This window comes from Dysidea avara, chromosome 11 (assembly GCF_963678975.1).
Source record: "Dysidea avara chromosome 11, odDysAvar1.4, whole genome shotgun sequence".
Lineage (NCBI taxonomy): Eukaryota > Metazoa > Porifera > Demospongiae > Dictyoceratida > Dysideidae > Dysidea > Dysidea avara.
The window spans coordinates 26,355,153-26,381,317 of NC_089282.1; the positions used below are offsets into that span (position 1 = coordinate 26,355,153).

The following is a 26,165-nucleotide window of genomic DNA, read 5'->3' on the forward strand; positions in this document are numbered from 1 at the left end:
ATGCATGATTAAATACAGTTGGGTAGCCATGAGTGAAGTTTGTTGGTTATGTACACACATGCTGTGTAGGTGAAATGTCACAACTAAAAAGATTTATTCTGTTATTGCATACAGCCAGATTACATTATCATAATGGGTTAAAAATCAAATTTGCTGAGTGTTTGCCACTGCTGCAGTGTAGCTGAGTGTTTATAGAAAGATGTCTGAATTATCTTGAAACAGAGTGTGAAAGTTGCTGTCACTTTCATGTTCATTACTCTTGAAGACCCTACAGCAATGATAGTGACACAACAGACCACATCACGTGGATGATGATAATGATGTTGAAAGTGAATTTAGTGCGTGTGTGTGTGTACATAACTAGTCACATGTGGAAGTGGACCATGTTCTTTCATTGTGTGTTGGTAGTGCGTGCTTCTTCCAACACTTCATATCATCTATACACACATGTAATACTCACCTGTGATGTGGTAGGTTACTGTTAGTGGTATATATACACACATGTATACTCACCTGTGACGTGGTAGGTTACTGTTAGTGGTGATGGAGTGAGGTTCAGAGAACATGTCACAGATACCATCACTTCTGCCACTACAAGCCATAGTAGTAATGTCCTATTCAGAAATGAATAGGAACAACAATGCTAACACAATTTCCTCAACTTCATTGTTTCAATGGCTTACCCCATCTTCCCCTGAAGTCTTTATATGTTGAGAAGCCTTACGATGATGACATTGCCTTAGGCAGTTGTCATGCTGGTCGCCTTGTGTTGATGCCTGGCTAGAAGCTGTATCCTGGTCACTGGTTGGATGGTTTTCAGCATCCCCTCCTGTACCATGTTTCTTCCCATGCATGGCTGTCTTGCGTGGTTGCTGTTTTCTAGTCTTTTTGTTTTTCTTACCGGCTACCAGTTGGTAAACTCTATTTTGTGACGATGAGTGGATGAACGAAGGTCGTGGAACATCTCCAAAAATGTCATCACAAGTTGAATTAGTTACATCACTCAATGGCTGAGATATTTCTTCACTAGGGAGGCCTGAAGTGTGCTGGTGTTGATGGCTTCCATTAAGGCAGCCATTTTGCTGAGGTATAGAGTTCTTGGCTCTATTGTTAGTGGTTAATAAATGCCTCTCAGAAGTTGAGTAATTAGCATCCTTAACTTTACGAGAGCAGCCTGTGGATTTATTGTATTTTATCTGAGCTTTGCTTGTAAGGATTTTCTGATTGGTCTCTGTGTCATCCATTGTTTGATCACGAGAGCTATGTGGTGCGTCAAGTGACGGTACAACTGGTGCTTCATTGTCAACTCCGTCATTTTGTGTCATCAACTTGGTTTTGCTTCTTGTGACACGAGTTGGGTAAACAGCTCCCTTCTCTGCTGTCTGTGAACGTTTACCTGCTTTCTTTTTGGAAGGCCACTTTTGTCCTTCAGTTTCTTCTTGAGAAGACTCCATGTGACCATTGTGGCATTGTCCATGTGTGTAATGAGTATCCTCACTTGGCAACGATGACAAATTGCATTCACCTGAGTGTTTCTTGGCATCACCAAGTCCTTTTCCCCGATGATTACCAGATAACACCACAGCCTTGCCATTACGTAACCTCCTCACATTACAGGCACTCATGTCTGATGTGTACTGGTGGTCTGTAGTAGTGGGCTGTCCACACAATTTACCATCAACACAATAATTATCCACTAATTGTGGCTCATTACTGGCAACAGATGGGGTCTCACTAGTGGACGGATGTTTTTCACTGCCTGTGGGAGAATCCCTCATGTCCTCACTCTCACAATCAGTCATGTTGTGTAGTTGTAGTTCATCTACTAAAGGAGGGAGACATTGACTGCTTCCCTGCTGTGAGGCAGATAGCTCTGATGTAGATGACAGGCCAGCCATAGGATCAACTTTTATTGTACTATAGTGGAAACAACTGCTATTAACACAATGGAATGATGTGTGTATTGCTTCATACTATTATTACTGGGTGAATAGTGTTGTCATTAATTAATGTATTCACTTATTGCACTATCATTAAACAGTATCAGGTCTGGAATACACACAATATATTTGAAGTATCCATCATTGATTCCTTATGGTCCCCTCCAGCCCATTTCAATAAAACCGTTCTAATCCAACATCTCTATAATCTGACACTGTTTGGTGCAGTAATATAAGACCTTTGCTGTGTAATATACTACCTCAAACATGCTCACTAATCCGACAAAAGTTTGAGAACCAATAACCGTCAGATTATAGAGGTGCCCAGCCTGTGTACGTATGTGTCCTCTCCACGTGTCTTGTCAGCTGAAATTATCGTCGTAGTTGTTGGGCTGTTTCAACTGAATTCCTTGGTACTGGGTTAATGGTACCTGTTAAGGTAACTTTTTGTGTTTCATGGCGATCTGTTGTTCTTCGTACTCTTTTTTTTCCCCTAGTGTACTTTTGTGTGGTGGAAAACTACCACCTGGTATCCCTTGGCTAAGTGGGGGGGATATCTCCCAGAAGGGTTGGGTGGGGATGAAGATCAAATCTTCGGTGGGTATGATGAATAATCCTTGGACAAGCTAGTGTAGTACACTCATGGGGACATAGCGAGTAGCTTTTAATTTAAGTCAGGGAAGAGAACTATTAGCAGAGACCTGGTCCAAACTTCCCCTCCTGTACTAACCATGATGTCAGTCCTGTAGTCACTTGCAAGGCCAACACTATACACACAAACTACATGTGTTCTATCAGACTCATTACACTCCTAAAAATTTACACAGCATAGATAAGCAAGGATTCCATGCTAACAGACTCATTACACAACTAAACCATTAGTCACAGTGGTTACTAAACTACTGGATGTTATTACATGTGACAAGTGATATGAATATTACAACTGGTAGACATTACCCTAGTTATCAGTATGGTTACCATCACATAGTCACGTAGAGCTTGTAGCTTGGTAGAGGATGAGTTGTGTGTGTACGTGCGTACACACCTTGTACAACCAAGTAAAAAAGCTGTTTAAGTTTGCTAATAAGGTAGCTACTATAACTTGTGAGCACTCTAGGACGTGACTACCAACAATTACAGCAGACCATGTGATGGTCCCCATGCTCCACGGCAGTTCATGACCAGTCCACCATTGTGGTCAAGTGTGTGATACTGTCAATGGTGGAAGTGAAGCATTTGTTTACTGGGAGTAACCAACTGATACCATTGTCCCCCACCACACACACCCACACACCACAGCTCCACTACTAGCTAATTGTATGCAAACAAGTTTATTCTAATTGAATGCCATCCTTTTAAGGTGCTACTATGTCAACATAGGGTAGAGTGAATCAAGTCAGTCAAAAGAACATCAAATGGATTCTAATGGGTCTAAAATCAGTGTTAACAAATTTGGGAACACAAAGTGGTTGCTACAAGATTCTCCTTGGATACCATATTAACCACTGGTCTCTATGCACGCAGATGCACACATTCAAGCTTTTACAATATTACTACAGTCATGGCAACTGGGCCACCTGTACCACTACTCAAGTGCAATGAGTCATCCTTCTAGGGCAGGACTACTAATCCACACCATCACAGGGTGAAAGTGTGGGCACCTGTACCTCACCAGTTACACTGGCTTCTGCAGATAATACCAAGTCCTACCACTTGACTATTGCCAATGGAAGCCTCTCCCAATTCTGTGACTTCATAACAGAAAGAAAAATCTCTGTAAAGTGGTCCCATACTGAAAGTCTAACACTAAAAAATGGACCAAAACTTCTGGGTTAAAAAAATTGTCAGTTAATAATTCCACTAAGGGGTCATCCATAATTTTCAGCATTTTCACAAGAGTACAGAGAGTACTCTTTTCCATAACCCCCTCCCCCCCACCTAAAAGGGTACTATTAAAAATGTTGATATCGATCATGAATTGTTGTATGTATGTATGTGTGTATGTCACATATGAAATTGTTTTTAAGAGTTATTGTTGCTGTTTTTACACTGTAGGAAATGCAGACAGATCAATCACACAAGAAGTTATTTAAATGTGTGAATTTGTGTGACAGTCATATACTTATTTCCTTTTAGGTCTTCCCCTTCCCATTTTGTAATTTTGCTCAGTCTGGTGTTTCTGAAGCTGGTATTTGGTGGGATAAATTTCACCATAAACAAGACATTTTATCTCAACTTTGGACTTCTTTGACTGTGAAGTAGATTCTGATTCCTCTCGTGACCTAGTTCCACTGTGTATCAGGCATGTGTGGCGCTCCTTGTCAGCTTCACTGGTAAAAACATAACGGAGATGTGCACATCACAGAAATGGCTGTCTTCAATATAATGCATCAAATTATCATCAGTACTACAGCTTGAAACACCTGTACTAACTTGCTGAGTTACAACACTTAGTACATTATCATGAGCTTCAGCACCACTACTGACGTCGTCTTCTACTGCTACAGTTTCTTCATTCACTGTGCTTGTCTGCAAAGAAAACAAGTTATAGGTAGCTGTCGTTCAATACATTGTGCAAGTCACCTATTTGTAAACACTACTTCTATAAATTAAACCGGCTATCTGGCAAGCTACAATCCTGCATGTATGAAATAGTGCTAAACCTATCAATCTAGCCATTTAGTACTGTACAGCTACGTGCTTTTAGTACAGTGAAAACAGTTTTTTACTGAAAGCGATCCTGGCTATTACCTAACATGGCCTAGTCATGGCTACCTGCATACCTAATGTACAGCTAGCTACGTGGTTTTATAGCCTGTTTATATATTGTACCTTGAAATGAATCAATACGCCTTGGCCTGCTCCACTTCAAGTGTTGCACAGCTTTTTTCAGTGCTGCCACATAGTGCTCTTTGCTGTAAACAACTCGCTCCTTCCACTCTACTTGCGCGCTTCACAGCATCTGCCCTCTTCATTTTTGTATCGATCGTCACAACAAAGGCGTTCACGAAATGCTGGTAATGATTAGTTGGTGACTTGTGTACACTATCTGGATGCCTAGCGAGTTCAAGAAGAAACTGCCTTGCCTCGAGCTGCAACTCACATTTCGCCATCTTGATACTGAAATTGTATGCGCATGCTAAATTATTTAGAATTATTTTTATATAGGGCTACTAATATCAACATTATTAAAAAGCGTACGCATTGGATTTACCCCCTCCCCCCCAGCGTACGCTCTGTACGCTTGCGAAAATGCTGAAAATTATGGATGACCCCTAACATCACATGAAAAAAAAAAACACGAAAATACAACAAAGTATGCTTAATTCAATCAAGTCCACTAATAATTATGAAATAATACGTCAAAGTGATATTCTTGGTATGTATAATATAATAATGCAAATAGCTGGGATAATCACTTAGCAACCACAAGTGGCTGGTGACGTGTCATTAGGCAAACTTCCTAGTATCAGCAAATTTTGACTAGCACTTGGACGACTTCAAGCAGAGACAACAACTAAAATACTCAGGCCATCCTGTCTCCAACTAACTTCATTTGACAGTGAGATAAATCTCTTATCAGAAATGCCATTACAGCAGGAACTTTAAAAAACTGTACACAGCAGAGACACAAGGTCTTTCATGGAACATGTCACTGCCACACAGTTGTTCAGCCAACTACATGATCCAGGTTACAAATTGCTTTATGTTAAACAGTCAGTCACACAATTTGTATTGTAGTGATAGCTCAGACAAGTTAGTACTAAGACATCATTACATCATATTACTACAGTACTCTATAATATGAACACCTAGCTTGGGACCTGTCCTGATTGTCAAGGTCCTGGCACCTAGCTTGGGACCTGTCCTGATTATCAAGGTCCTGGACAGTTTATGTACGAAATGCTTTGGGACCTTAACTAAGTGTCTGAATTATGAATCCCCTTTCAAGACAGAAACACTGGCCCAGACGGCCCCTCCTATCCAGACTATATACTTTAAGAACACTTCCTTGTAAACTGGTTAGAAATGATGTGAGATACTGAGAAACCTGTAATCCATATATCAACTGTATATAAAAATTCATAGCCCTACAAGTTGTTTTTGGTGTTCATGACATCAGTGAAGAACACACACTACATAACACCATATGGTACCTCAACTAGTAACAGCAGTACTAACAGGGGTAGATGGACAAAGGTCTCCAACCCAGACACAAAGACACTACCAATACACACACAATGACACTGTTTTCCTAAGAACTCTATAACATTCTCAATGTGAAGTAATTACAACAGATCAGGTATACAAATAAGCTCATCTAGTCAAATAGCATTAGAAGCCATTGGCTGATACAAGTGTTCTCCTGTTATGGCAAGGAACACTATCAAATCTTGTCCGCAATCAGAAAGGACTTCATGTCAGGCATAAAGAGTGCCTAGCAGTGAGTCAGCATACCTGGTGTGTGTGTTTCACTATTAAGCAACCAACCACCATTAAATTTATGCCATAAACATGGGCTATGTCATGCATACCCAAGTAGTATGTAACTCTTTGTGCTCCGTTAACATGGACACAATCGCACAACAAAACCTATGCCACTATCCAATATTGGTAAGGAATTGAGTAGGGATCATATCATTACAAGACTGTGAGAAGGAAAGAGGATTTTCGTCTGTCACAGAATTACCACTAACAACTAACAAATGTGGTCTAATGAGTGTTAACAAGCCACTTTACTGGCTGATGTGATAAACACATTCCACAAAACCATGACCGTATAAAAGTGTGTACATAATCATACGAAATTATTTCATTGTCATCTCCAAATAATGCCCCACGTCACATGTACGTTGAATTGCCAGCAGTGATATTGAACGTGGCCGCACACACTAACACAAATATACTCACCTAGTTGTAATCAATAAAGAAAAGTGAACCTTCTCCACGTGGACGCTTTGCTCCACTGTAATAAAATCTTCCTATTCGAGTTATTAGACAATTACGGTAGTCCCAATTTGTGGAATGCTTGCGGCAAGCTTAAAAGGCTTGCCGGATGTCGAATAGTATCTTTTTTCATTTTGTGAAAGAGCCGTCGCAGCTCAGAACAAGTGTTGTTTTCAAGACCAGCTGGCTGGTCCGATTTTTCTCTTTCTTCTTGGAGCTGGTTCTCTCAAGAATCTTTTTGGGCAGGTACCAAAAAGACTACTTGCTGGTCAAGACATATTCGACAAGGAACGCTAGTCGTAATCCTTTTTGTTGTTGATCTCTAAGCACTGGTGCTTTAGAAGAAGACGAACCCATTTTGAACTTTGTGCGAAGATTTTTGTTGATTCATTTTTTTTTGTTTTGAAAGATAACTTGAGAAGTTATTGTGAAATGGCTACCGCCACTGTTTGTAATCCAATCGCCTACACGGCAACTGCTGGTTATGAAAGTGGAAATTTCTATCGCTTTGACACCACCTGGAGCGAACAAGACGCCACCTACAGCCACTGCCAAGGAAATTACTCCCCTAGTGCAGTACAAAGTCCGACTACGATGACTTTAGTGAAGGTGAGACGAGTGTCCGTTCAACCACAAAATGTTCTTTATCGATTGTATGTTTCCCAGCATGCTATTGTGGGGCTTTGTGTTCCGTCTGCGGTTGGCGCCACTAATTATTGTGTTTTCCTTTTATAGGCGGAGAAGAATTTGTGTTACAATTACCCTCATCATTCACGAAGAGACAGCCTTTCTGTCGTGGACGATATTCTCAGCGACTACTCTGACCCAGAAAGCCCCCAGTCGTGCGCGTCTGGTCCCAGTGACGGACAGAGTCTTAACAGCTATGATGGTGAAATTATAGTGAAGAGCGAGCTCAACCCAAGCCTGAAGACCCTCCAACATGGTTACCCAGTCCTCGCCCCTCAGTGGGGAGAATCTGGTGATAAGTGTCTACACAACCTACCAGCTTCTGAGGAAGTCTACCTGCCACCAATCACTGGTGAAGCACCAGCTTATGAAGTATCTGTCAACCCTCAGGCTGGATACAACACCAACATGAACAACTTTGGTTCAGTGCAGATCCCAATGGGTGCCCAGTACATGGGACAACTGCCACCAACCCCACCCAACTCAGATCCACCATCACCAGTTAACGGCATTCCTTACAACTACACTGCTCAGCCTGCACCCTACTTCCAGTACCCCATGGCTATGTACAACATCCTCAGTCCCTTTGTGAAACCACAGAAGAACAAGCGTACTCACCGTTGCACTTATCCTGGCTGCAGTAAGGTGTATACGAAGAGCTCTCACCTCAAGGCTCATTTGAGGACCCACACTGGGGAGAAGCCATATAAATGTACTTGGGAAGGATGCACTTGGAAGTTTGCCCGTTCGGATGAGCTCACCCGTCACTACCGTAAGCACACTGGCATCAAACCGTTCAAGTGCCCCCATTGTGAACGTGCCTTTGCCAGGTCCGATCATCTTGCACTCCATCTCAAACGCCATCAGTAATTCATTGAGAAGAGAAACAGAGAGTAATTGTATCATATCTTATCCCCTTCCCCAGTGACTGATTATTAATGTATTGTACTGTATATGTACCATCACTTACGTAATCGTTTTTGTATTTTCCTTTTTATTACCATGTGGCATGGCTGGCTGTGCCCATCACATATTGAACAGTTGTTTTATACAGTTGACCCCTGGTGGGCTAACTGTGAGCTGTAATTGATTTTTTCAAAAAAATTATAAAAATAATCCAAGACAGTACAACTCTAAGGAAAATGTCACTAAGCAAAAACATTACAAATAAGGAAGGTTGTATAAAGTTTTATAAAAATAGTTAAAGCTTATAAAATAATTAAAGTTAAGAGATCAGGGTTCCTCCAGAAGAAGAAGGCCCCCTCTTGTGCCGCTTGTCATGGAGGTTCAAGTGATCAGATCGGGAAAAGGTTCTGCCACATTGTTCACACCTGTAGGGTTTTTCTCCGGTGTGTTTTCTCATGTGTCTGGAGAGCTCATCAGATCTTCGGAATGACCATTCACATCCTTGGTGTGTACATCTGAATGGTCGTTCTCCCGTGTGTATTCTGCAGTGTGCCTTCAGGTGGGAACTCTTTGTGTAGATCTTGCCACATCCTGGAAAAATACAAGCATGTTTTCTTGGGTACACCTTCTTGGTCGTTTTCTTTGCTTCACCAGTAGGCAGTCTATAATGAAACACTAATAATATACACTACCAGAATAGATGCTTACAGTTGACTATTGGAGTGAGATCCTGGTTTTCTAGTGACCTTAATGTTGCCAGAATGAAAGGAATCGATGCTCTTGCCTGTCAAGGAAGCAGCAAGGATTTGGATTTGATTTGGAGGGGGAAATGACACCCGGACTCCCCTGGTTCTTTTGTCAGTTCCTTTTCTGGTCGAGTCCACATAGGCTTGACCCTGTGCTTGTGCTTGTTGCATCAATTGATATTGTCGAGCTAGTTCTATGGCTTTGTTTTCTTCTATTATTATATCATGTTCACCATCAGCTGGTTCATCATAGTCCATGTACTCTCCAGTGTAACTACCATTATCATACAGGTCATAATGTTGTTCTTCTTCAGACGCCAACTTGGGTGACTCTGCCGTCTCGTACTCTGTTGTTGATGGGATCTCTGTGGCCACTTCAGTAGATACCAGATCAATTTCAACTACTCCACAATCATCAATGGGGTTACCAGGGCTACCATAAGGCTCCTCTTTTATGAACACCTCATCATTAGTGCTTGTATCTTGTTCATCACTTTGAGAACCATTTTCTTCTGCCACTTCACTAGTTTCATCTGTAGCTGTGCTTTGCTGACCTGTGTTTAAAAAGTATAGAAAGCATCACGTGCAGTGATATTTTCTAGAAGACCACGTGAACATATAGCTACAATAGAGCACGAGCTACATACGCATGCGCACCTTCTTCCTGACAATCTTTGTGCTCATCGGTCGAAGACGCTTCACTGTTCGACTCCATCTGTAATGTTCACACAATACACCATCACAAATCGTACAATATCAGCCAGTTTTGGCGCGATCGCACTGTGTTCGATATTCTAGCCGAACTGCAAGTTAGAAACTAGCGAAACTACAACAGCAGTTTGAAAAATACACAAGCGTTCCTGCACATATGACACACTTCTAATTAACCTTGCAAAATTTCTGGGACCAGCTCCACCCCGAACAACAATGAATCTTGCCACACCCAAGCGTCTCGTGATCAGACAGTGAGCTTTAATTAGAAAATAACCAAAATGGAATTCCCCGAACTAGGAGAACATTGCGCTGTAGCCAGTTGTTCACGATTAGGTCAGTAAATGAAGTGTTAATTGTTAACTAGTAACTACAGTTGAGGTGTTGTATAATCATAATGTGTTTTTATTTAGATTTTCTGCCGTTCACTTGCGACGCCTGCCAAAAAGTGTTCTGGTAAAAGTGACAATGTATTGTGTGATGGTATTAGTGTACTACTAATGTATAAAGCTAACGAGTGTATCTCGGAGTCCATATGTACTCGTTAAATGGTAATGTTCATAACTACTCTAATTGAACGCTCACTAATTTGACGGTTCCTGTCCGGTCTTATTGCACAAGCCCCTGCCCCCACTACAGGACTTGACTTCCTAGTCAAGATTTTTGTAAGAACGGAAGCCTCATTAATCCTCACTCAGTCATGGAAACTATGGTTAGTTAGTCAAAATTCACTCGTACGGCTTCTGAGGGCAGTAGTCAGGGGGTGATACACAGGCACTCACTGTACGTTGATCTGCAACCGCAGTCTAAGTCAAAGGTCAAGGCCACCACATTCATGCTAAGTCAACAGCTAGGGTAAAAAATTTCCAACACAATCGAAAAGTACTAAAATATCGTCGCTAAGTCACCAGTCAAAGATTGAAAAAGGCTCAGCCTCTTATAATATATAGTCACAGGTCAAAATGAAATTTCAGTGGGTCAAGACTTTGACCGCAGTCACAGATCTACCAACAGTGCACACCTACGTGACACCCCCTTGGTAGTCTGTACATGAGCGTGTTTAATGGATTTATTGTCAATAACCGTCCACAAGAATCGACATGTCATAACCACTTGTTAAAACACAAGTCATTAAATTTACAAGTGGCTGTTAGACAGTGGAGGTTGGTCACAAATACCCTACATAATGTAATATGTTACCACCCCTGGTGTTTTCTTACATTCATGGATTGGTTATGTACAATTACCTGTACCAAGAGTTAATAATAAGAGAGGTTATGTCAGTGATGCATGTAGAGCGGCTGAAGAAGCTAATTGCAGGGATGAAGGATGTATCTACAAGTTGGGTAGGTAGTGTTCATTGACTACCATCATTATTGTGTGTAGTACAGTCACCATGTAGATTAGAGTGAAAAAGTATATATGCTCCATCAGAGGAAAAAAATGAAAAGTGGGCAGTGTGTAATAATTGTAATTATCATTAAAATACACGTGACTTTTGTTTGCAATAATAGTAAATTCTGGGATAACATAATATTAATGGGGTAATACCATAACACTATTTTATACCATATGGCCTAAATATTTCAAAAATTAAAAGTGAATTTTTTCTCAAAAATAAACATTTCAACCAACCAGATGGTGGCAGCAAAGGTGTCAACAACAGACACGTACAGTTTGGCTCCATTACAAAAAGGGCTGTAATGGACACTGCACTTTATGGCTTCCTCACAGGAAATGTATGGTGAAAATTTTGATTGGCTGTAAATACTATGTCAGACATTTGAATGAAAAGATTTTGACATATTTTTAGTGGGTCAAGCAGTACTACAAATGAGCCAAATTTCAAGATCGTGTGTAATTGCATCATCCATGAGTTATTGAATGTTTTTGAGGATCCAGCTCAACACATACGTACTATATGTGAAGGTCTATATATTTGAAGGATAAATTTTCACTGGTAACCCACAAAACCACAAAATCAGCAAAAAAAATCCCCTCACAATTATTTAGGCTATAAGGTACACTGTTTACATACATGTTGTCATGTACAGTAGTACTCAATAAGTCAGTAATTTTATCACTTTCCTGCCTTCCATCTGAGTGTGTGGTTGATATACAACAGATTACAGAGATTACCTTGATAAGTAAAATTATTATCTTAATGATAGACCATTTAGGTATCTCGATAATCTTTTATCTAAATTATTATCTCCCAGCTCTTGATAATTCATGCATTTGAAGTGAATGGCTTGAAGAGGTCACATTAATGACACATAACCAGCCTCCTCTGGGGTCACAACATAACATCATCACTAATACACACTGTAACAAGAGTTAGTCACCGGCTTAGCTTCACAAAACTCTGTAGTGAACCTTCAAGGTCTTCACCGTTTATCCTATCACATGTTAACACAGTATTGCGTTATATACACTACCTGTTATCTTCTACAGCAAGGATCATCATCAATATGAGAAACACGACTGTCAGGAGGCATATACCAAGGTGTGTTAACTTGTGTGGCTTTGTGTACTGTCAGCTACATACATGTTACTATGATATAGCTTGTTCCCAACAACACCATACACTCTGCTTGATCATTTGAATGACGATATGTATTATCATGAGGTTATGTGGAGGACCTTCTTTCTCTAGATAAATATTGCCAGCTTGCATAGTGAACAACATTGTTCTAAGTGTAGTGTTGTTCCTTGCTGTAATCAAATCTTTAATCTCCTACCAATATTGGGCACTTGATGTTGCATGTGTACCATAAGGAGCATAGCAACAAAATGTTAAGTGAGGGGGCCAAGAAAGATGGTAACTGATTGTAAATTTTCACAGTGTGCTTCTTGCTATGGGATTTATGCTATTAATCTTTTAACAATGTTTTACTGGAGCACATGTTAGCTCTAATAGAGGAGTAGTTGACTGATCTATTAGAGTATCTTGGTGAAAAGCCTAGTCCTATCTCTATGGTAACCATTAATTATCTGTTATCATAAACCAAGTTAACACGGTAAAGGTATGCAGGGAGACTGTTGGCCTGAAGGTGACTGGTTTATACAGTTCTAAGATTTTGTGCCATTACCCACCCCAGTCCCACATCAAAAGTATCAACAATTGGATGATGCACATTGCAGCAAAATAGCAAATACATGACAACTAGCAGGTGAAAATGTCCGTGTTCCGAATAAGACAGTCGATAGATGACCATATTTAGTCATCATCATTCTCATCAGATGATCCCTCATCACTACTGGTCTCAGAGTGATCACTATGGTGAACATCCTCAACAACTGGAGTATCATCATGAGCTGAAATAGTGACCGTCATTGTCTTGCTGCTAACTGGTGGTGTACGACCTTTACTGGACTCCGCAACTCCCAACTGAAATATTAAATTAAACAGTAAATAAATAAACACTATTTCCTGAATTTAAGTCATACCATTTCCAGTATAACATCCTTCAGGTCAGTGGCCTTAGACAAAACAGTATTGATGATTGTTATCTTCCGACCTTCATTGTACACTTGTGTTGTCATGGAGATGCCAAACTCAACCAGTCCAGCAGTTGTTCCCGTGGTAACTCGGTAAATGTTGATTGCAAACACAACAGGTAAGTCAACATATTCAATGAGGGTAGTCTTCAATGAGTCCACAATTCCTGTACTCTGTAAAGTTCAGAGTTCAATCAGTTACTCCAACACTTGTCAGAGTAACTTACCGATACGTCTTCATCACTGTCTGTCAAGAGGTTTAGTTTCTTCATCTTCAGAGGGTTAATGGCCTTAATCCTATCACCAGCGTCTTCTAAATACTCCAGGGTGACCTCATAAGCAGTCGCTGCAGCTCTAGCCACTCTTAGCTACAAGAACAATCACCAATAATACTTACTAAGTAAACTGTCTAAACTGTCCCACTTACCGTCCTGAGGAATTCTACTTGTTCCATAGGCCACTCTAAATAGTCGCACACCTTGTCACCACTTCGATCGACAGTAGTCGTAACAATGTCCTGAACACGATCCAACCTGCCAGCCCAAGTTTCTACAAGCAACACGTTACCACTGATGTGCAATAATTAGGAAATGTCTTACTCTCATTGGATTTTAAAAGGTGGCTTCTCCTGGCTTTACGCAACTCACGACGTTGACGTCTCTGTTGCCTACGGCGATGACGTTCCTTCTTAGCATTATCAGTAGGATTAGAGGACAGGAGAGGTTCATCCAGCGAGTCCTTGTCTTCTTGTTCAGGTAGAACATATTTCACTACAGCCTCAGTGACATCAAGACATCGATCAACACCCATCCCAACTAGGTTATTGGCTGCATTGATGCTCCTGCGTCCAGCATCGATTGTACAGTTGATTCCTTGTTGACCGAGTTTGATTGTTGACCCAACTACTGTGCTACCAGCAGAAATTCCACTACCAATCAACTTGACCGCTTGATAATCAGCAACTCGTTGAGAGCTTCGTTCCCAAGTCCCCATCAACGCCTCTTTGCTCTGGGCTATCACCTGTAAGAACAAACGCATGATTGACACGTGTTAACACGCAGCAATCGTTACTACCTCATCGGTGGGTTTCATTATCACTGGATAGGTCGCCTCCACCTCTTGAAGCTTCTTTAACGTGTACCCATCAGCTGCAGTCACTACACAAAAGATATAAACAGCTACTCTTCACTAGTCACAACTTACGAGGCTTTTCAAATTTGCCTTCCAACTTGTTCACTAGCGGGGAGGCACAGCGACCTGCCAATTTTACAGACGACTCCACCGTACCAATGGTGAAGCGAGTCAACACGTTCCTATCCCTGGTGCCTTCATACACGGTCGTCACAGTGTCGTAGGCAGACGAGACAAGTGGTATGGCCCAAAACCAGTCGCGAGTGGTCTGGGGTGATTCCTGAACGATACTCATCGCAGTTTCTTCCAGCGAACTCTCTTAAACTCCTTTTCCAGTTACTAAACGAATAATCGACTGGTGAAGTTCGCTTTTATGCGAAACGCTCAACAACAGATTTGAGGTCAAAAGGTTATAATATAATATTTTCCCCTGACACGATTGCATCATAGCGTGTATCACGTGTTTAGTGTTTACAAAGCTGGAATTGCTACAAAGTGACCCTTTACCCATAACAACTTCAAAACCATTTCTTATGCCTCAAATACATCAATTGCATGTCACTACACTGGATAGTTACTTATGTAGAGTAGACTAGTAGCTGTGCTAGCATCTATAGCCCCTAATTTTGTATATCTGCTTCTAAAGGTCAATTGTTCATAAGGTCACTCTCCCCCACAGAATGTCACAGTCCCAGTTTGTCCACTGTGTAACCAGCCAGTACCAATCAAGAGGGGTACTGACCCTAATGTTAGTGTAGATGAACACATTGCCAATGACTGTCAGTCAGATAAGGCCAAGAAGGTGATGACATTTAACACAGTAAATTGTTGTGTAACATGTGCTGTACAGGCTTACTCCAACAAGTGTAGATATCCTGGATGTAAGAAGAAAGAGGTAAGTATGTTTAATACTGAGTCATGAAGGGGAGACCTCTGCACTGTGTCTGGTTAAAAAATTAATACCTCAGTCTAGTGACAATAGGCGGTTGATAAGGTCAATCCTTTATTCAAAGTACAGACTACTGAGGTGTTGTAGTGTGTTTACTGAATGTATTCCAGTTAGTTCCCCATACTTAGTCAGAGCAGTAGCCACTTCATATCATGTCTCTCATCTAGCTGGTACCTGTTGTGTGTGAACACTGTGGGAAGAACTATTGTCTTCGTCACAGATTTCAGGATGATCACAACTGCACTGCTGCTCAGCTTGCCACCCCAAAAAAGTATTCATTCATAAACATTTAGTATTGTTAATGTGTAATTTGGTATAGGGCTCACGGCAGTGGTGTCCACACTAAACCATCACCAGTGAGGCAAACTAGCAGTGGCAGGACTAATAGACCACCTCAGGCTACCTACATGGCTCAAAGTGGAGCTGAGATGAACAGGTAGGATACTGTGACCTCTATTTTTGTCTTAACCATGAAAGAGAAAGTATGTGAGGTTGTGATTAGTCAATTAGTCTCGCCTTTAGTTGTCCCACAAACCTTGTCATGTGACCTCCATGTGATTGAGCTAAGACTAAAATAATATAATTCTAATTGTTTGGTGCAGGCTACGTATGGAGAGAAGACACCAACAAGGTGGACAACAGAGATCAGCCTACAATCAACTACAACAAGGAATGGTAACAATTAATACCTAACAATTAATGCCATAATGACTTGTCTTTGTTGTAGGGAGAAGATGAAGCATTGGCTATGGCCATGGCTGCCTCTCTTGGTCAAACTAAACCAACAATGCAGCCATCTTCAAGTCAAAGGTACTATGTTTGTTCATACGTGATGGCCAGTAGAACACTTATCTGCAATTTCCTTGCAAGCCTATAGTAGAATAGGAATTACAGACCATGACAATTTTCTCGGCACATCCAGGCTTTGGAAAAGAGGCTGCACCAGGGTTGTAGGGACATGATGGGTTCCCAAAAACTGTTGGCATTTTGTAGAGTAATAAATCACGAATGACTTATCAGTGTAAATTATCGATAGGGACTGTATTTATGGTATGAAATGATAGTCACTGCCCAGTACGAAATTGCATTTGTAGCACTATATCCTGTATACTTACTACTGAATTGACCCTTACAATAATGGCAATTGTTCTATTAGATTAATTGTATGTTCTATTAAAGTATTTCAAACTTGTATGAACTCTTTGGTTTGATTTGAGAGGCTGCATGGGCATATGTCTCCCTCAGGTATATGATGGGGGACTACCTTTTTTAACATTAGCCATATCTCATGTAGTATTACATCTGTCCTTAAGGATGGTTGTTGTGGTTTGATAAAAATAAAACCTTATAATACCAGAGATATGGGGGGACACACCACACACACACACCACACGTACACAAAAACGTAATCAGAGCAAGTGGGTGTTATGTGTTACCAAATATAACACATTCATGAGAAGTAGATATTGTTACTGCACATATTCCTCACATGTAGTGTTGCTAGTGGTTACGATGAAGATGAGGCACTAGCTAGAGCAGTAGCTGCATCGCTACAAGAAGAAGAGAAGGAGAAACAAGCAAAACAGCAATCACAACAAAGACAACGTCAGCAACAACAACAACAACAGCAAGTGAGTTTGTGTGTCTACGGACTACTGATCACAGTAGTGTGTGTCTGTCTGTACGTGTGAGGGGTCATATTTTGTCTGCGATTGTGTGAAATAAAACAATGTGCATATGAATTATCTCTGCACCATTTTTCATATTTCTAGAAAAAATCTGGTGACAATTGCAGTGTATCATAAAATTGTGAATCTGTACTTAACATTCATCTGCAGTGTGACATGTTCATGCCGATTGTGTCAAATTTCTAATTCATAAATAATATTGCAGTTTATGCTACATTAATCCTAGTGTGGGCTGGAGGGGCCTGGGATGCATCCAATTTCTCGAACATCAAGAATGATGCATGATAGCATTGAAGTAGTAACCTCCTCCTTTGTCAGCTGAGTCAAGACTGGAATAAAGTGGTACAACAAGTGGTGTGTGTTATATACCACAAACAGTAATATGATATGCCATAAATCACTTGCATGATTCCCATATATGGCAAAAGACAATAAAATTTACTTGTTGACACTTGTTGTGATAACAGTAAATCTCTGGAAACTATCATTGTCAGTTGAATAGTTCTCTTGTGAGAAAGGTCTCTAACCAGTTGTACTGAAATGGACCATTTCAGCAATCAATTGGTTGTATCTACCCAAACTTGTGACCTTAAAGAACACAAAAGCATGACCTCTACAATGAAGAACAATGCAACTTAGTGTTGTTCTACAGCAGCTTACTGGTTCACACCCTCCCTATACTATTAGTAACTCTTGCTAAGAATCATTGGTTTGGAATAGTTTAACAAGCCAAGCACATGCTATATCATCTTGTTCAGTGTTATTGACAGTTGCACACAAATACATTCATTTTTCTATACTATGGTAAACTATTTTACAGATCTTCAGAAGGATTGTTCACCTTCCCCATTCTTCATTGTGAAAGCCATGCATCAATCACAGCATAATTATAGCAGTATCATTGCCTGTTGTATTCGGAATGCTTTGTTTTCTAAGCACATCCTGAAGGGTCATGTGACACATTTCTTAAATCAACAAACAAAATATTGTACAGTTCATGAAACCTATTAATGAGGACACCTGGACACTTGGTAATGGTCCCAAAGTATCCCTTAGTATGTAAACCGACCTTGATAATCAGGACACCTTGATAATCTGGACACCTTGATAATCTGGACACTTTTGGTCAGTCCCAATTAGCTTAATACACAGGTTTCACTGTACTAAACTTTTATTATTTAACTGTATTTGGTATCAACAGTGAAATACATGATGCATCATATACAGTTTAAATATAAGACTTTTCTGATATTGATTTCAATGGGTTCTGCCACTCTATACTGTGTCTGCTTTCTAAGGCCGTGAGTCTATATCTGGAGCTCTGTGAATCTATGGTAGATGATCTAACACCCCAATACCAATCTGCAGGCTTCGCTGGAACACCTGTGTATTGCACCAGATCAAAAAAAAATCTTCTGAATGTCTAATTTCAGTTGATACCACTGTACAGTAACTATACAATAAATGTCATGCAGTGAATAGTTCTGAAAAATGCGGCGGCTATGTACAACTTTACAAATACTTGCAGAATTAATGTTTGAAAAGTACACATTTTCATTGTGTTACATCAGAATAGTCAAGTACAAAAAATGCCATATTATGATATTTAATTCAGACATCACAACGGAGATATCAAGCATGCATAAGAGTCATATGCATGGTGTTATTGTAGTAGCTATCTGTCTTGCCAACACAGCATAGGCCACAATGAGAGAACATCCATGTCATGTTCCACCACCACACTGTCAAATTTATCTTTATTCTTAGATATATTTAAGCTTCCACAAATGATTAGCTTTCTACCACAAAATTTCCTTTTTAGTGTAACTGTGAGATCTTTAGTATTCAATGTAGCACCAGTAGCCGATGATTTGATATCATTACTGTAAATGTGACATGTCAGGAGGTGCAGAGGGTTTTCTATAAGAGCAGTGATGCCTTCACCAGTAAATCCACCTGCACTAAACACTACATGTACCAATCCACCATGAGCTGATACTGACTGAATGAAAAAGTCAGGTATTGATGTGTTCAAGTTATATAGCCTAATACATAACTGTTCCAAGTTGTAATGTTGTACTGACAAGTGTGAGAACAGTGAGGAGTTGCTAGAGTATATCAAATACTTGAGCTGTGCACAATTGTTGACAATCACTTCAACATCAAAAGGAACAAATTCAACAAAGCAGTGAACAATTGATGGAAAGTTGGATAGAACCGATAAGTTTCTCAGACCAGCAGAGCAATCAGAGCAGCAATACTCACTTGTGTGTATTTCTAATGATTTCCAACTTTACAAATTCTCGAAATGACAATAATGTCTGATTCAGCTTGTGTATCATCTTCCCATGGTACTAAAACACAAGATTCAATGGCCAAGTAGGTCAACTTCATACCAGCCAAGATTCTCCACAACTTAATATGATTCTCCACTACTGAAATATACATCAAATTTAGCCCTCTTAATTTTTTACAACAAATAGCAATCGCATGCAAACCTTGTAAATTTTCTAAACACTGATTATTTTGAAATAAGTCAAGATGTTACAAGTTAGGACAAGCAATGGCTAGCTGTTCAAGGTGATCAGAATGAAGTGACTGGCCTTCAAAGTGTGTCACAAAACTAATACCAGTAACAGACACTCGTTCAATATCATCAATATGCATGATCATCCTAGCCTTGTGTACTACCTTACCACAATAAGTAGAGTCAGTCAATAAAATGTCTTGCTCCAATCCTAACAACCCACACTTGCTGGGTTCCACGAATGGCAGGGTACATGACTGACCAAACTGTAACTGAAAGTCTGGTAGTGGAGGATAAAGATCCATAGGAACTTTCAAACTACTAAAAACTTTTATACAACCAGTGTGGCCGGTAGGTGAATGAGGATTTAGATGGAGCTAATGTTTGACTAACTATGGTGTATTTGGTAGTGGAATACTTCGTCCAATGTTTCGTCCAACAGCAATCTTCAATGTATGCGGTAGAAACTCCCTCATTACCCACTTGTCCAGCCATGAATCCAGAGCTAATTCAAATCAAGAAGTGAGTTGTGAATAATCTTGTTTCTTCAATTCTATTCTTATTGCAAGTTCCTTCAGTTTAGCACAAATCATATGAGTAATGGACGAGGTAATGGATGAATTTCAATTGTCCATGGAATTAACACACAAACTTTCCAGTTTCCCCATAGGCTCTATAAGCTTTCCTAATTGGTAGAACTCAGTTTGGTTGTTGGAATGTTAAGTTCTACGAGAACATCGTAACATTGTTGTTAACTTGGAAGGTCGAATCACGTGATCAGGAAAAGACACTCGCTTGATGTACTTTCCACACGACTTTAACAAGCTTCTTACACAATGCTCCTCTCGAATATCGAACTGTGGCCAGATAAACTCTCTCCACACCCACGAGGTATCACAAACACTTCGCAATCTGCTTGAAACATATCGCAGCTTCCCCACGTCACGGACGTTAGTCAAAAACGAAATAACATAAGCTAGTAATTCTGTAGGAAGAGCTTCAAGGTTGCTAAGAAGTTCTCCGTCCACTCTACTCTCCATTCCAGTCAACGCTCTGAACCCGGCTCCGATCCATATTAAAATTCAATCGTGGGAGGGGCACTTAATTGAGCTCAAGAGCTTTAAATCACTCGTGTGACACGGCCAAAAATTAAACAAGCCACGCCTCAAGGACAGTGTGTTATAAATCCAGCTGTCAGAAGTTTATTGTCTATGGCACCATTGATCCTAATAATATTATTTGTTTTATTGAAGCATCAGTCAAACATAATACTAGTGGTGATTGTCTGTGAAAAATGCAATATGCATCATATAGCTAGCTACACGTTCAATATATAGAGCTACTGTATAGTGCATGGGTGGGGACCAGGTGTCCTTCATCACTTGCACTGTTAAGCCTTAAAAATAAATGGAATGATGGGAAGAGAAGGGTGAACACATTGTTACGCATGGTGGTCAGGAAGGAGTGAGGAAGGTGATTGGTAGCTAGCTATAGCTATATTAGAAGCATAGTGTATAGGGATTAAATGAAATCATTGTTTCAGTGATGTAGTGTAGTTCAGGAACAGCAGAGGGAGTGGCATTACATTTATCTCTGGAACTATCACATGTGTCCACAACCCGGACAGAGAAGATTCATGCATACAAAATAGCTATGTACACTACTATTATATTTAGTTGCTGAGATGATTGCTCACCTGATGGATAACTACATTTTTGGGGCACTCTATATATATATATATATATATATATAATTATTGAGTTCACTATCTCCAATTTATTACTGTCAGCTTAGCTAAGGACAGTTAGCTATATTTACCATCTGTATTATAGTGGCTAACTTTGGTGCCGGAAACACTTTATTATTTTTTTATTTATCTATTTATTAATGCTTTACAGCACAAGTGCTGAAGGTCTGTAGGACACCTGGTCCTACAGCCTGCTCAAAGACTTTAGCTACTTTACTCTGCTCATCACCAACCATTTGTCATCACCCCAGTTCACAGACAGGAACACTATGCAAGTCAATTAATTATCTAGATACTGAACTCTTCTGACATTGTAGCTAACGGCATTGTTTGCTACCAGTTTCAATGTGTGTGTGTGTGTGCGTGTGTGTGTGTGTGTGTGTGTGTGTGTGTGTGTGTGTGTGTGTGTGTGTGTGTGTGTGTGTGTGTGTGTGTGTGTGTGTGTGTGTGTGTGTGTGTGTGTGTGTGTGTGTGTGTGTGTGTAAGCCTTAAACCTTAATGATTGTCCTACAAACCAAATCATTGCATGATGACTTTGTAAAAATTACACAACCTTTATGGGCTGGTGTCAACATTCAGTAGAAATATAGCAAATTCATTAGTTAAATATCAATTCAATGGATCTCTACCAATGGCAGATCCAGGGAGGGGGGGCATAGGGGGCAGGTACCCCCTCCTCAAAATTAATAAATAAAATCGAGATACTCTAATAGAGCAGCCGTCAGTCAAATATTGTAATAAAACAATCACCACATATATAACACTATTAATAGTAAAAAAACATCTGCAGCACCAGCCCATGCATGAGCACACTTATCCTGTTACAGATATGAAATGAAATTCAGTTTGCCATTCTTTAGGTCCATGTTCTATAGCTAGCTGAATTATACTCATGACGGTCACTTATCCCTATACAACTCTTGAGATCAATGTAATCCACTTAGAAAAGCAGTATGATTTAGATACAACCACTCTACATCAATTTTTTTAGTCTTGAAACATAATATAAATAGTTTTAGCTTCTGAGGGGCTGTGCCCCCAGACTCCCTGCTCCATATACCTACAATACCCTGGTGGACCCCTTACCCTGGATCCACCCCTGCCTACATTAAAATTTATAAGCTGTCAAAAAACTCATTTTGAGATACACATTGTTTAGCGATAGCTGAATAAAAGTAAGTGACTTACAAAACTATATAGACAACATACACAGTAGAAAATACATTGTATAATGAATACTGTGGAAAATAGTTAACGTCACTGTACATTAAGTATATATATAACCATCACTATATTGTACAATGATATTAACTATTATGCCATTCACTACTTTACAGTATTCACTACTTTACAGTGTATATCTTTTAATATACCCATATATGGGATGTGGCTGGAAAATGCTTTTGATTAACATGCAATTAATGCCGTAAAATGTTTAGCTCTGCTATAATAGTTGCTTTGCTCCCAACCTCACCCAGTGTTTTCCAATGATAGTGAGACTTGTTGGTGCATTGTGTTGTGTGCATTAGTCTACAAAGGACAGTACAGTAAGCCATTTTGTTTAAGTGTTTAGGTTAACTATAAAATTAATTAATTTTGCAACATTGTTGCTATATAATTAAAAGTTTTAGGTGATGTACTCTTACTATATATAAACTAATATTCGTTTAACACTCAATGCATGCATTATTATAGAATGACACTACATAATAGGCAGCCAATGTACCAGGGAGCTGAAAGTCAAGATTTTTCTCTTTAATTCATGATAAAATGCTATGGGTGATTGTCTTGTATAGCTAAATGAATTCTCATGTCACTGAGTTTGCTGCAAAAGTGCAAATCCGATAAATATTCAAATTGCTACAGACATTTTTTTCATCTATAACCAAACATGTGTAAAAATGTGGGGCCAACAATATATACATTTTATTTTTTTACATATATCAATGCCTTGGTTTACCAGTGTGCCTGTAGGAAAAAATCAGTTAGACTGTATGTTGAAGACTATGTGTCGAGAAGCTGGTATATCTCAAACCTATACAAACCACACTTTACAATAGCATGTTATGGGACTACTACTAAGTTTTGTGCTGGTGTTTCCCAAAAGTTAGTACAACTGCACACTGGGCACAAGTCTTTGGAGGCCCTCCATCAGTACGAGCGTCCTTTTGAAAAGCAACTGTTAAATGTTTCTAACATTATGTCTAATAACAACAAGGGTGATAGTTCTGCAACTGTGGTATCAATATCAAATTAAGTGGTAAAGAATAGTTCTATCCCCAGTTTTGGTACCATTCCCAACATCATGTTTAGTGGATGTACATTCTCTGGTTGCTCAGTAGTGGCTCCAGGAAGAGATGGTGTCCAGAATTATAAAGATGGAGGGTAGAACCACTTAGAGGGAGTTACCCTGGAACAAATCCTTGATGATTGAATGTTTTATTCGTGCTATTCACAAGTGTTAGGGGCTATTGTAGGACCTTTAAGTGCTGTGTGTGTTTTAGGCTTTTTATTGTGCTTTTACCTTTTCTTTAGTGCTGCTGCTTGGTGGTAAATATTCATCATGATGTAATTGAAATCCACAAGTATTTGTTACATGCAATCCTAGAAAACCAGTCGAATTATTTTGATCATTCTGAATATTGTTCACATTCCTATACTGTGTACCATGCTCCTATAAGGCAACTACTCAGTTATCACTGTCATCAATAATTAGTGTAAGGAAAATATAGGAATAAGGACAATTATAGAAAGAAAAAGGAAACAAGGGAGGTCACCTATACCTGAAGATATACTAGTGGACATTTAATCCCTAATTCAGTCATGGGTATAGGCTGAAGTAGGGATTAAATGTCCACTAGTATATCTTCAGGTGTAGGTGACCTCCCTTGTTCTCTTGGTTTTTTTTATTCCTATTCGAACTTAAAATTCCTAAGTTTTCCTTATACTTGTTAACATAGAGGTATCGGATCGGTAGGTATCTTTATGTATTGGTAGAGCACTAGCTTATCTTATATAAGTAAAACAATGATAACAAACCTCAGGACCAGTTTATGGTTAGCTTTCAGGTATATACAAAAAGAAGTGAAGTACAAGCAAAAACAGCCACACTGTATAAAAGGGTGCGGCCTTCAGAAAGCCTGGGTGAAAAAAGTTGTGAAATCAAATTTAGAAAGGTGGCAGCCATTTCAATGATGATAACTTCTAATAATCACGAAGTCATTTTTAAAATGTAACGTCATTGCATTGCAGCCATTTCATAGCTACCACTTTTTTTACCCAGGAATTTTGAGGGCTGCACCCTTGTACAGCTTGGCTGTTTTTCCATGGTATTGTTTACATAACAAAAACTGCAAAGTATATAGCTCATACAACACAACAACCATGAAAGAATTATACAAGTTTGGTACATCAGTTGTCAGTGTTTTAGCCTACCAGCTACATTGAGTAACAGTTGTGCTGTATGCGGCTTCATGAAACCCTGTTGTGTAAAGTGAACAATTGTATGATTCACACCTCTATAGTTTCCTCTAAGCAAAGGGTTTTTTGCCCTTTGGCATCTGTGTCATCCTAGAGCTCCATATATTATAAGTCAGAAGTGTGGTAAAGTTGTGTCATTGTCATTTCAGGTTCTCCACATCAGCGTGTGCACATGGTCATCAAGCCGGCTTTCTCTTCCATCTGTATAAATGATTGCAACATGGAAGCAAGTATTTCTGAGTTGTCTCCAGGCATACCAGGTAGGTCACACATTATGCACATACTTGTAAATCTACTAAAAAGTATTTTATAAAAGAAGTACTTCTCACAGTAAGCGGTTGTGCTGTAACTCTTCGTGTCACGGGAAGTCCATGACTGCCATCCATAGAAGTCTAGCTTCTCTTTAACGGAACTACTGGTTTCTACTTGAAAATTTTATATCATTGTGAAATATAGAACCCAAATATCACTTGCTACCCAGCGATCCCCACCATCAGTATTTTCTACAGGATCCATTGGGCTGCCATGAAATGTTTCTGATGTAGTAAATTCTTTTACTGGTACACGTGTTATGTGTCCTAGCCCCAAGTATTTCTACGTATGTTGCTTAACTTGTCACCTATTATGGCTCTTTCCGTGTCTTTATAGCCACAACATATGGATCATGATTGTTGAATGGCTGTCTCATGCCCACATCAAAGTTCCTTACCAATTATCAAATTATTCCTGGAATTGACTTTTCCCCCCTTGAAACACTGTTTCACCTCACGCTAAAACTGTTACCATCAAACGAGCCATCAAATTCCTGTGTGTAATTTTGTCTATGTATCCTTAGTTGTGTATGTATGTTTGTTTTTTTTTGTATATTATTAGTTATTGTATGTGTCTATTGTATGTTTGTTCAGGGCTCCACTGAAAATCAGTTTTACTGAGTGGACTCCCTGCTTAAAAATTACAATTACAATTACAATTACAAATGCTAAACAAACATCATGTTGGCAAGACATTTTTCATTATTAATTGTGTGTGTGTGTTTTGTTTTTTGTTAATTGTACTCCTTGCCATGCCCACCTGTGGGGCTTTTTATGCCCTATTTTTGTGGTAGCATGTGTCCGAGGACATTTGATTGTAATTGTTTGTGTCATCAATAATACTGATGGTTCTTCTCTCTACCCAGTTGATGCACGTTTGCATATACTTGTTTA

General features: G+C 39.6%; 5 protein-coding genes across 7 annotated transcripts; 2 read left to right on the forward strand and 3 right to left on the reverse strand.

Annotated features, from left to right (window-relative positions):
- Positions 1-77: 77 nt before the first annotated feature.
- On the reverse strand, positions 78-6,982 carry LOC136238779 (uncharacterized). Of its 3 annotated transcripts, none has more exons than XM_066029373.1 (4): positions 6,852-6,982; positions 684-1,917; positions 514-614; positions 78-268 (listed from the first exon to the last, which is right to left on the reverse strand). In XM_066029373.1, the coding sequence occupies exons 2-4, from the start codon at positions 1,896-1,898 to the stop codon at positions 190-192; spliced, it is 1,395 nt and encodes a 464-aa protein (XP_065885445.1). In that variant the 5' UTR covers positions 1,899-1,917; positions 6,852-6,982; the 3' UTR covers positions 78-189. The 3 variants fall into 3 exon arrangements, with proteins under 3 accessions (XP_065885445.1, XP_065885448.1, XP_065885446.1); XM_066029376.1 differs by having other exon boundaries at positions 78-460; XM_066029374.1 differs by lacking the exon at positions 6,852-6,982 and adding an exon at positions 6,098-6,314.
- A 23-nt stretch (positions 6,983-7,005) lies between these two features.
- On the forward strand, positions 7,006-8,695 carry LOC136238781 (Krueppel-like factor 4). Its single transcript, XM_066029378.1, has 2 exons — positions 7,006-7,496; positions 7,623-8,695. The coding sequence occupies exons 1-2, from the start codon at positions 7,320-7,322 to the stop codon at positions 8,442-8,444; spliced, it is 999 nt and encodes a 332-aa protein (XP_065885450.1). The 5' UTR covers positions 7,006-7,319; the 3' UTR covers positions 8,445-8,695.
- LOC136238782 (uncharacterized) lies at positions 8,616-10,215 on the reverse strand. The gene is made up of 4 exons (XM_066029379.1): positions 10,115-10,215; positions 9,884-9,941; positions 9,189-9,780; positions 8,616-9,142 (listed from the first exon to the last, which is right to left on the reverse strand). The coding sequence occupies exons 2-4, from the start codon at positions 9,939-9,941 to the stop codon at positions 8,800-8,802; spliced, it is 993 nt and encodes a 330-aa protein (XP_065885451.1). The 5' UTR covers positions 10,115-10,215; the 3' UTR covers positions 8,616-8,799.
- LOC136238783 (AN1-type zinc finger protein 2A-like) lies at positions 8,868-17,415 on the forward strand. The gene is made up of 11 exons (XM_066029380.1): positions 8,868-10,273; positions 10,351-10,393; positions 12,392-12,443; positions 15,249-15,371; positions 15,420-15,464; positions 15,686-15,789; positions 15,838-15,954; positions 16,121-16,193; positions 16,246-16,328; positions 17,014-17,149; positions 17,291-17,415. The coding sequence occupies exons 1-11, from the start codon at positions 10,219-10,221 to the stop codon at positions 17,321-17,323; spliced, it is 864 nt and encodes a 287-aa protein (XP_065885452.1). The 5' UTR covers positions 8,868-10,218; the 3' UTR covers positions 17,324-17,415.
- LOC136238780 (perilipin-2-like) lies at positions 13,055-14,989 on the reverse strand. Its single transcript, XM_066029377.1, has 7 exons — positions 14,642-14,989; positions 14,513-14,595; positions 14,038-14,458; positions 13,866-13,987; positions 13,666-13,806; positions 13,388-13,612; positions 13,055-13,328 (listed from the first exon to the last, which is right to left on the reverse strand). Exons 1-7 carry the CDS (start codon positions 14,862-14,864, stop codon positions 13,158-13,160), a joined length of 1,386 nt encoding a protein of 461 aa, XP_065885449.1. The 5' UTR covers positions 14,865-14,989; the 3' UTR covers positions 13,055-13,157.
- Positions 17,416-26,165: the final 8,750 nt, after the last annotated feature.

Bases quoted from the DNA above. Each gene is read 5' to 3' on its own strand.
- LOC136238779 (XM_066029373.1), bottom strand. From the start codon at position 1,898: ATGGCTGGCCTGTCATCTACATCAGAGCTATCTGCCTCACAGCAGGGA. The intron at 615-683 runs GTAAGCCATTGA...ATTTCTGAATAG, and splicing joins AGACTTCAGGGGAAGATGGG to GACATTACTACTATGGCTTG. The intron at 269-513 runs GTGAGTATACAT...TCATTGCTGTAG, and splicing joins AGTAACCTACCACGTCACAG to GGTCTTCAAGAGTAATGAAC.
- LOC136238781 (XM_066029378.1), top strand. From the start codon at position 7,320: ATGGCTACCGCCACTGTTTGTAATCCAATCGCCTACACGGCAACTGCT. The intron at 7,497-7,622 runs GTGAGACGAGTG...TTCCTTTTATAG, and splicing joins CTACGATGACTTTAGTGAAG to GCGGAGAAGAATTTGTGTTA.
- LOC136238782 (XM_066029379.1), bottom strand. From the start codon at position 9,941: ATGGAGTCGAACAGTGAAGCGTCTTCGACCGATGAGCACAAAGATTGT. The intron at 9,781-9,883 runs GTGCGCATGCGT...TTTTAAACACAG, and splicing joins CAAAGATTGTCAGGAAGAAG to GTCAGCAAAGCACAGCTACA. The intron at 9,143-9,188 runs GTAAGCATCTAT...GTTTCATTATAG, and splicing joins TCTCACTCCAATAGTCAACT to ACTGCCTACTGGTGAAGCAA.
- LOC136238783 (XM_066029380.1), top strand. From the start codon at position 10,219: ATGGAATTCCCCGAACTAGGAGAACATTGCGCTGTAGCCAGTTGTTCA. The intron at 10,274-10,350 runs GTCAGTAAATGA...GTTTTTATTTAG, and splicing joins AGCCAGTTGTTCACGATTAG to ATTTTCTGCCGTTCACTTGC. The intron at 15,955-16,120 runs GTAGGATACTGT...TGTTTGGTGCAG, and splicing joins AGTGGAGCTGAGATGAACAG to GCTACGTATGGAGAGAAGAC.
- LOC136238780 (XM_066029377.1), bottom strand. From the start codon at position 14,864: ATGAGTATCGTTCAGGAATCACCCCAGACCACTCGCGACTGGTTTTGG. The intron at 14,596-14,641 runs GTAAGTTGTGAC...TCTTTTGTGTAG, and splicing joins AGGCAAATTTGAAAAGCCTC to TGACTGCAGCTGATGGGTAC. The intron at 13,329-13,387 runs GTATGACTTAAA...TTAATATTTCAG, and splicing joins AGGATGTTATACTGGAAATG to TTGGGAGTTGCGGAGTCCAG.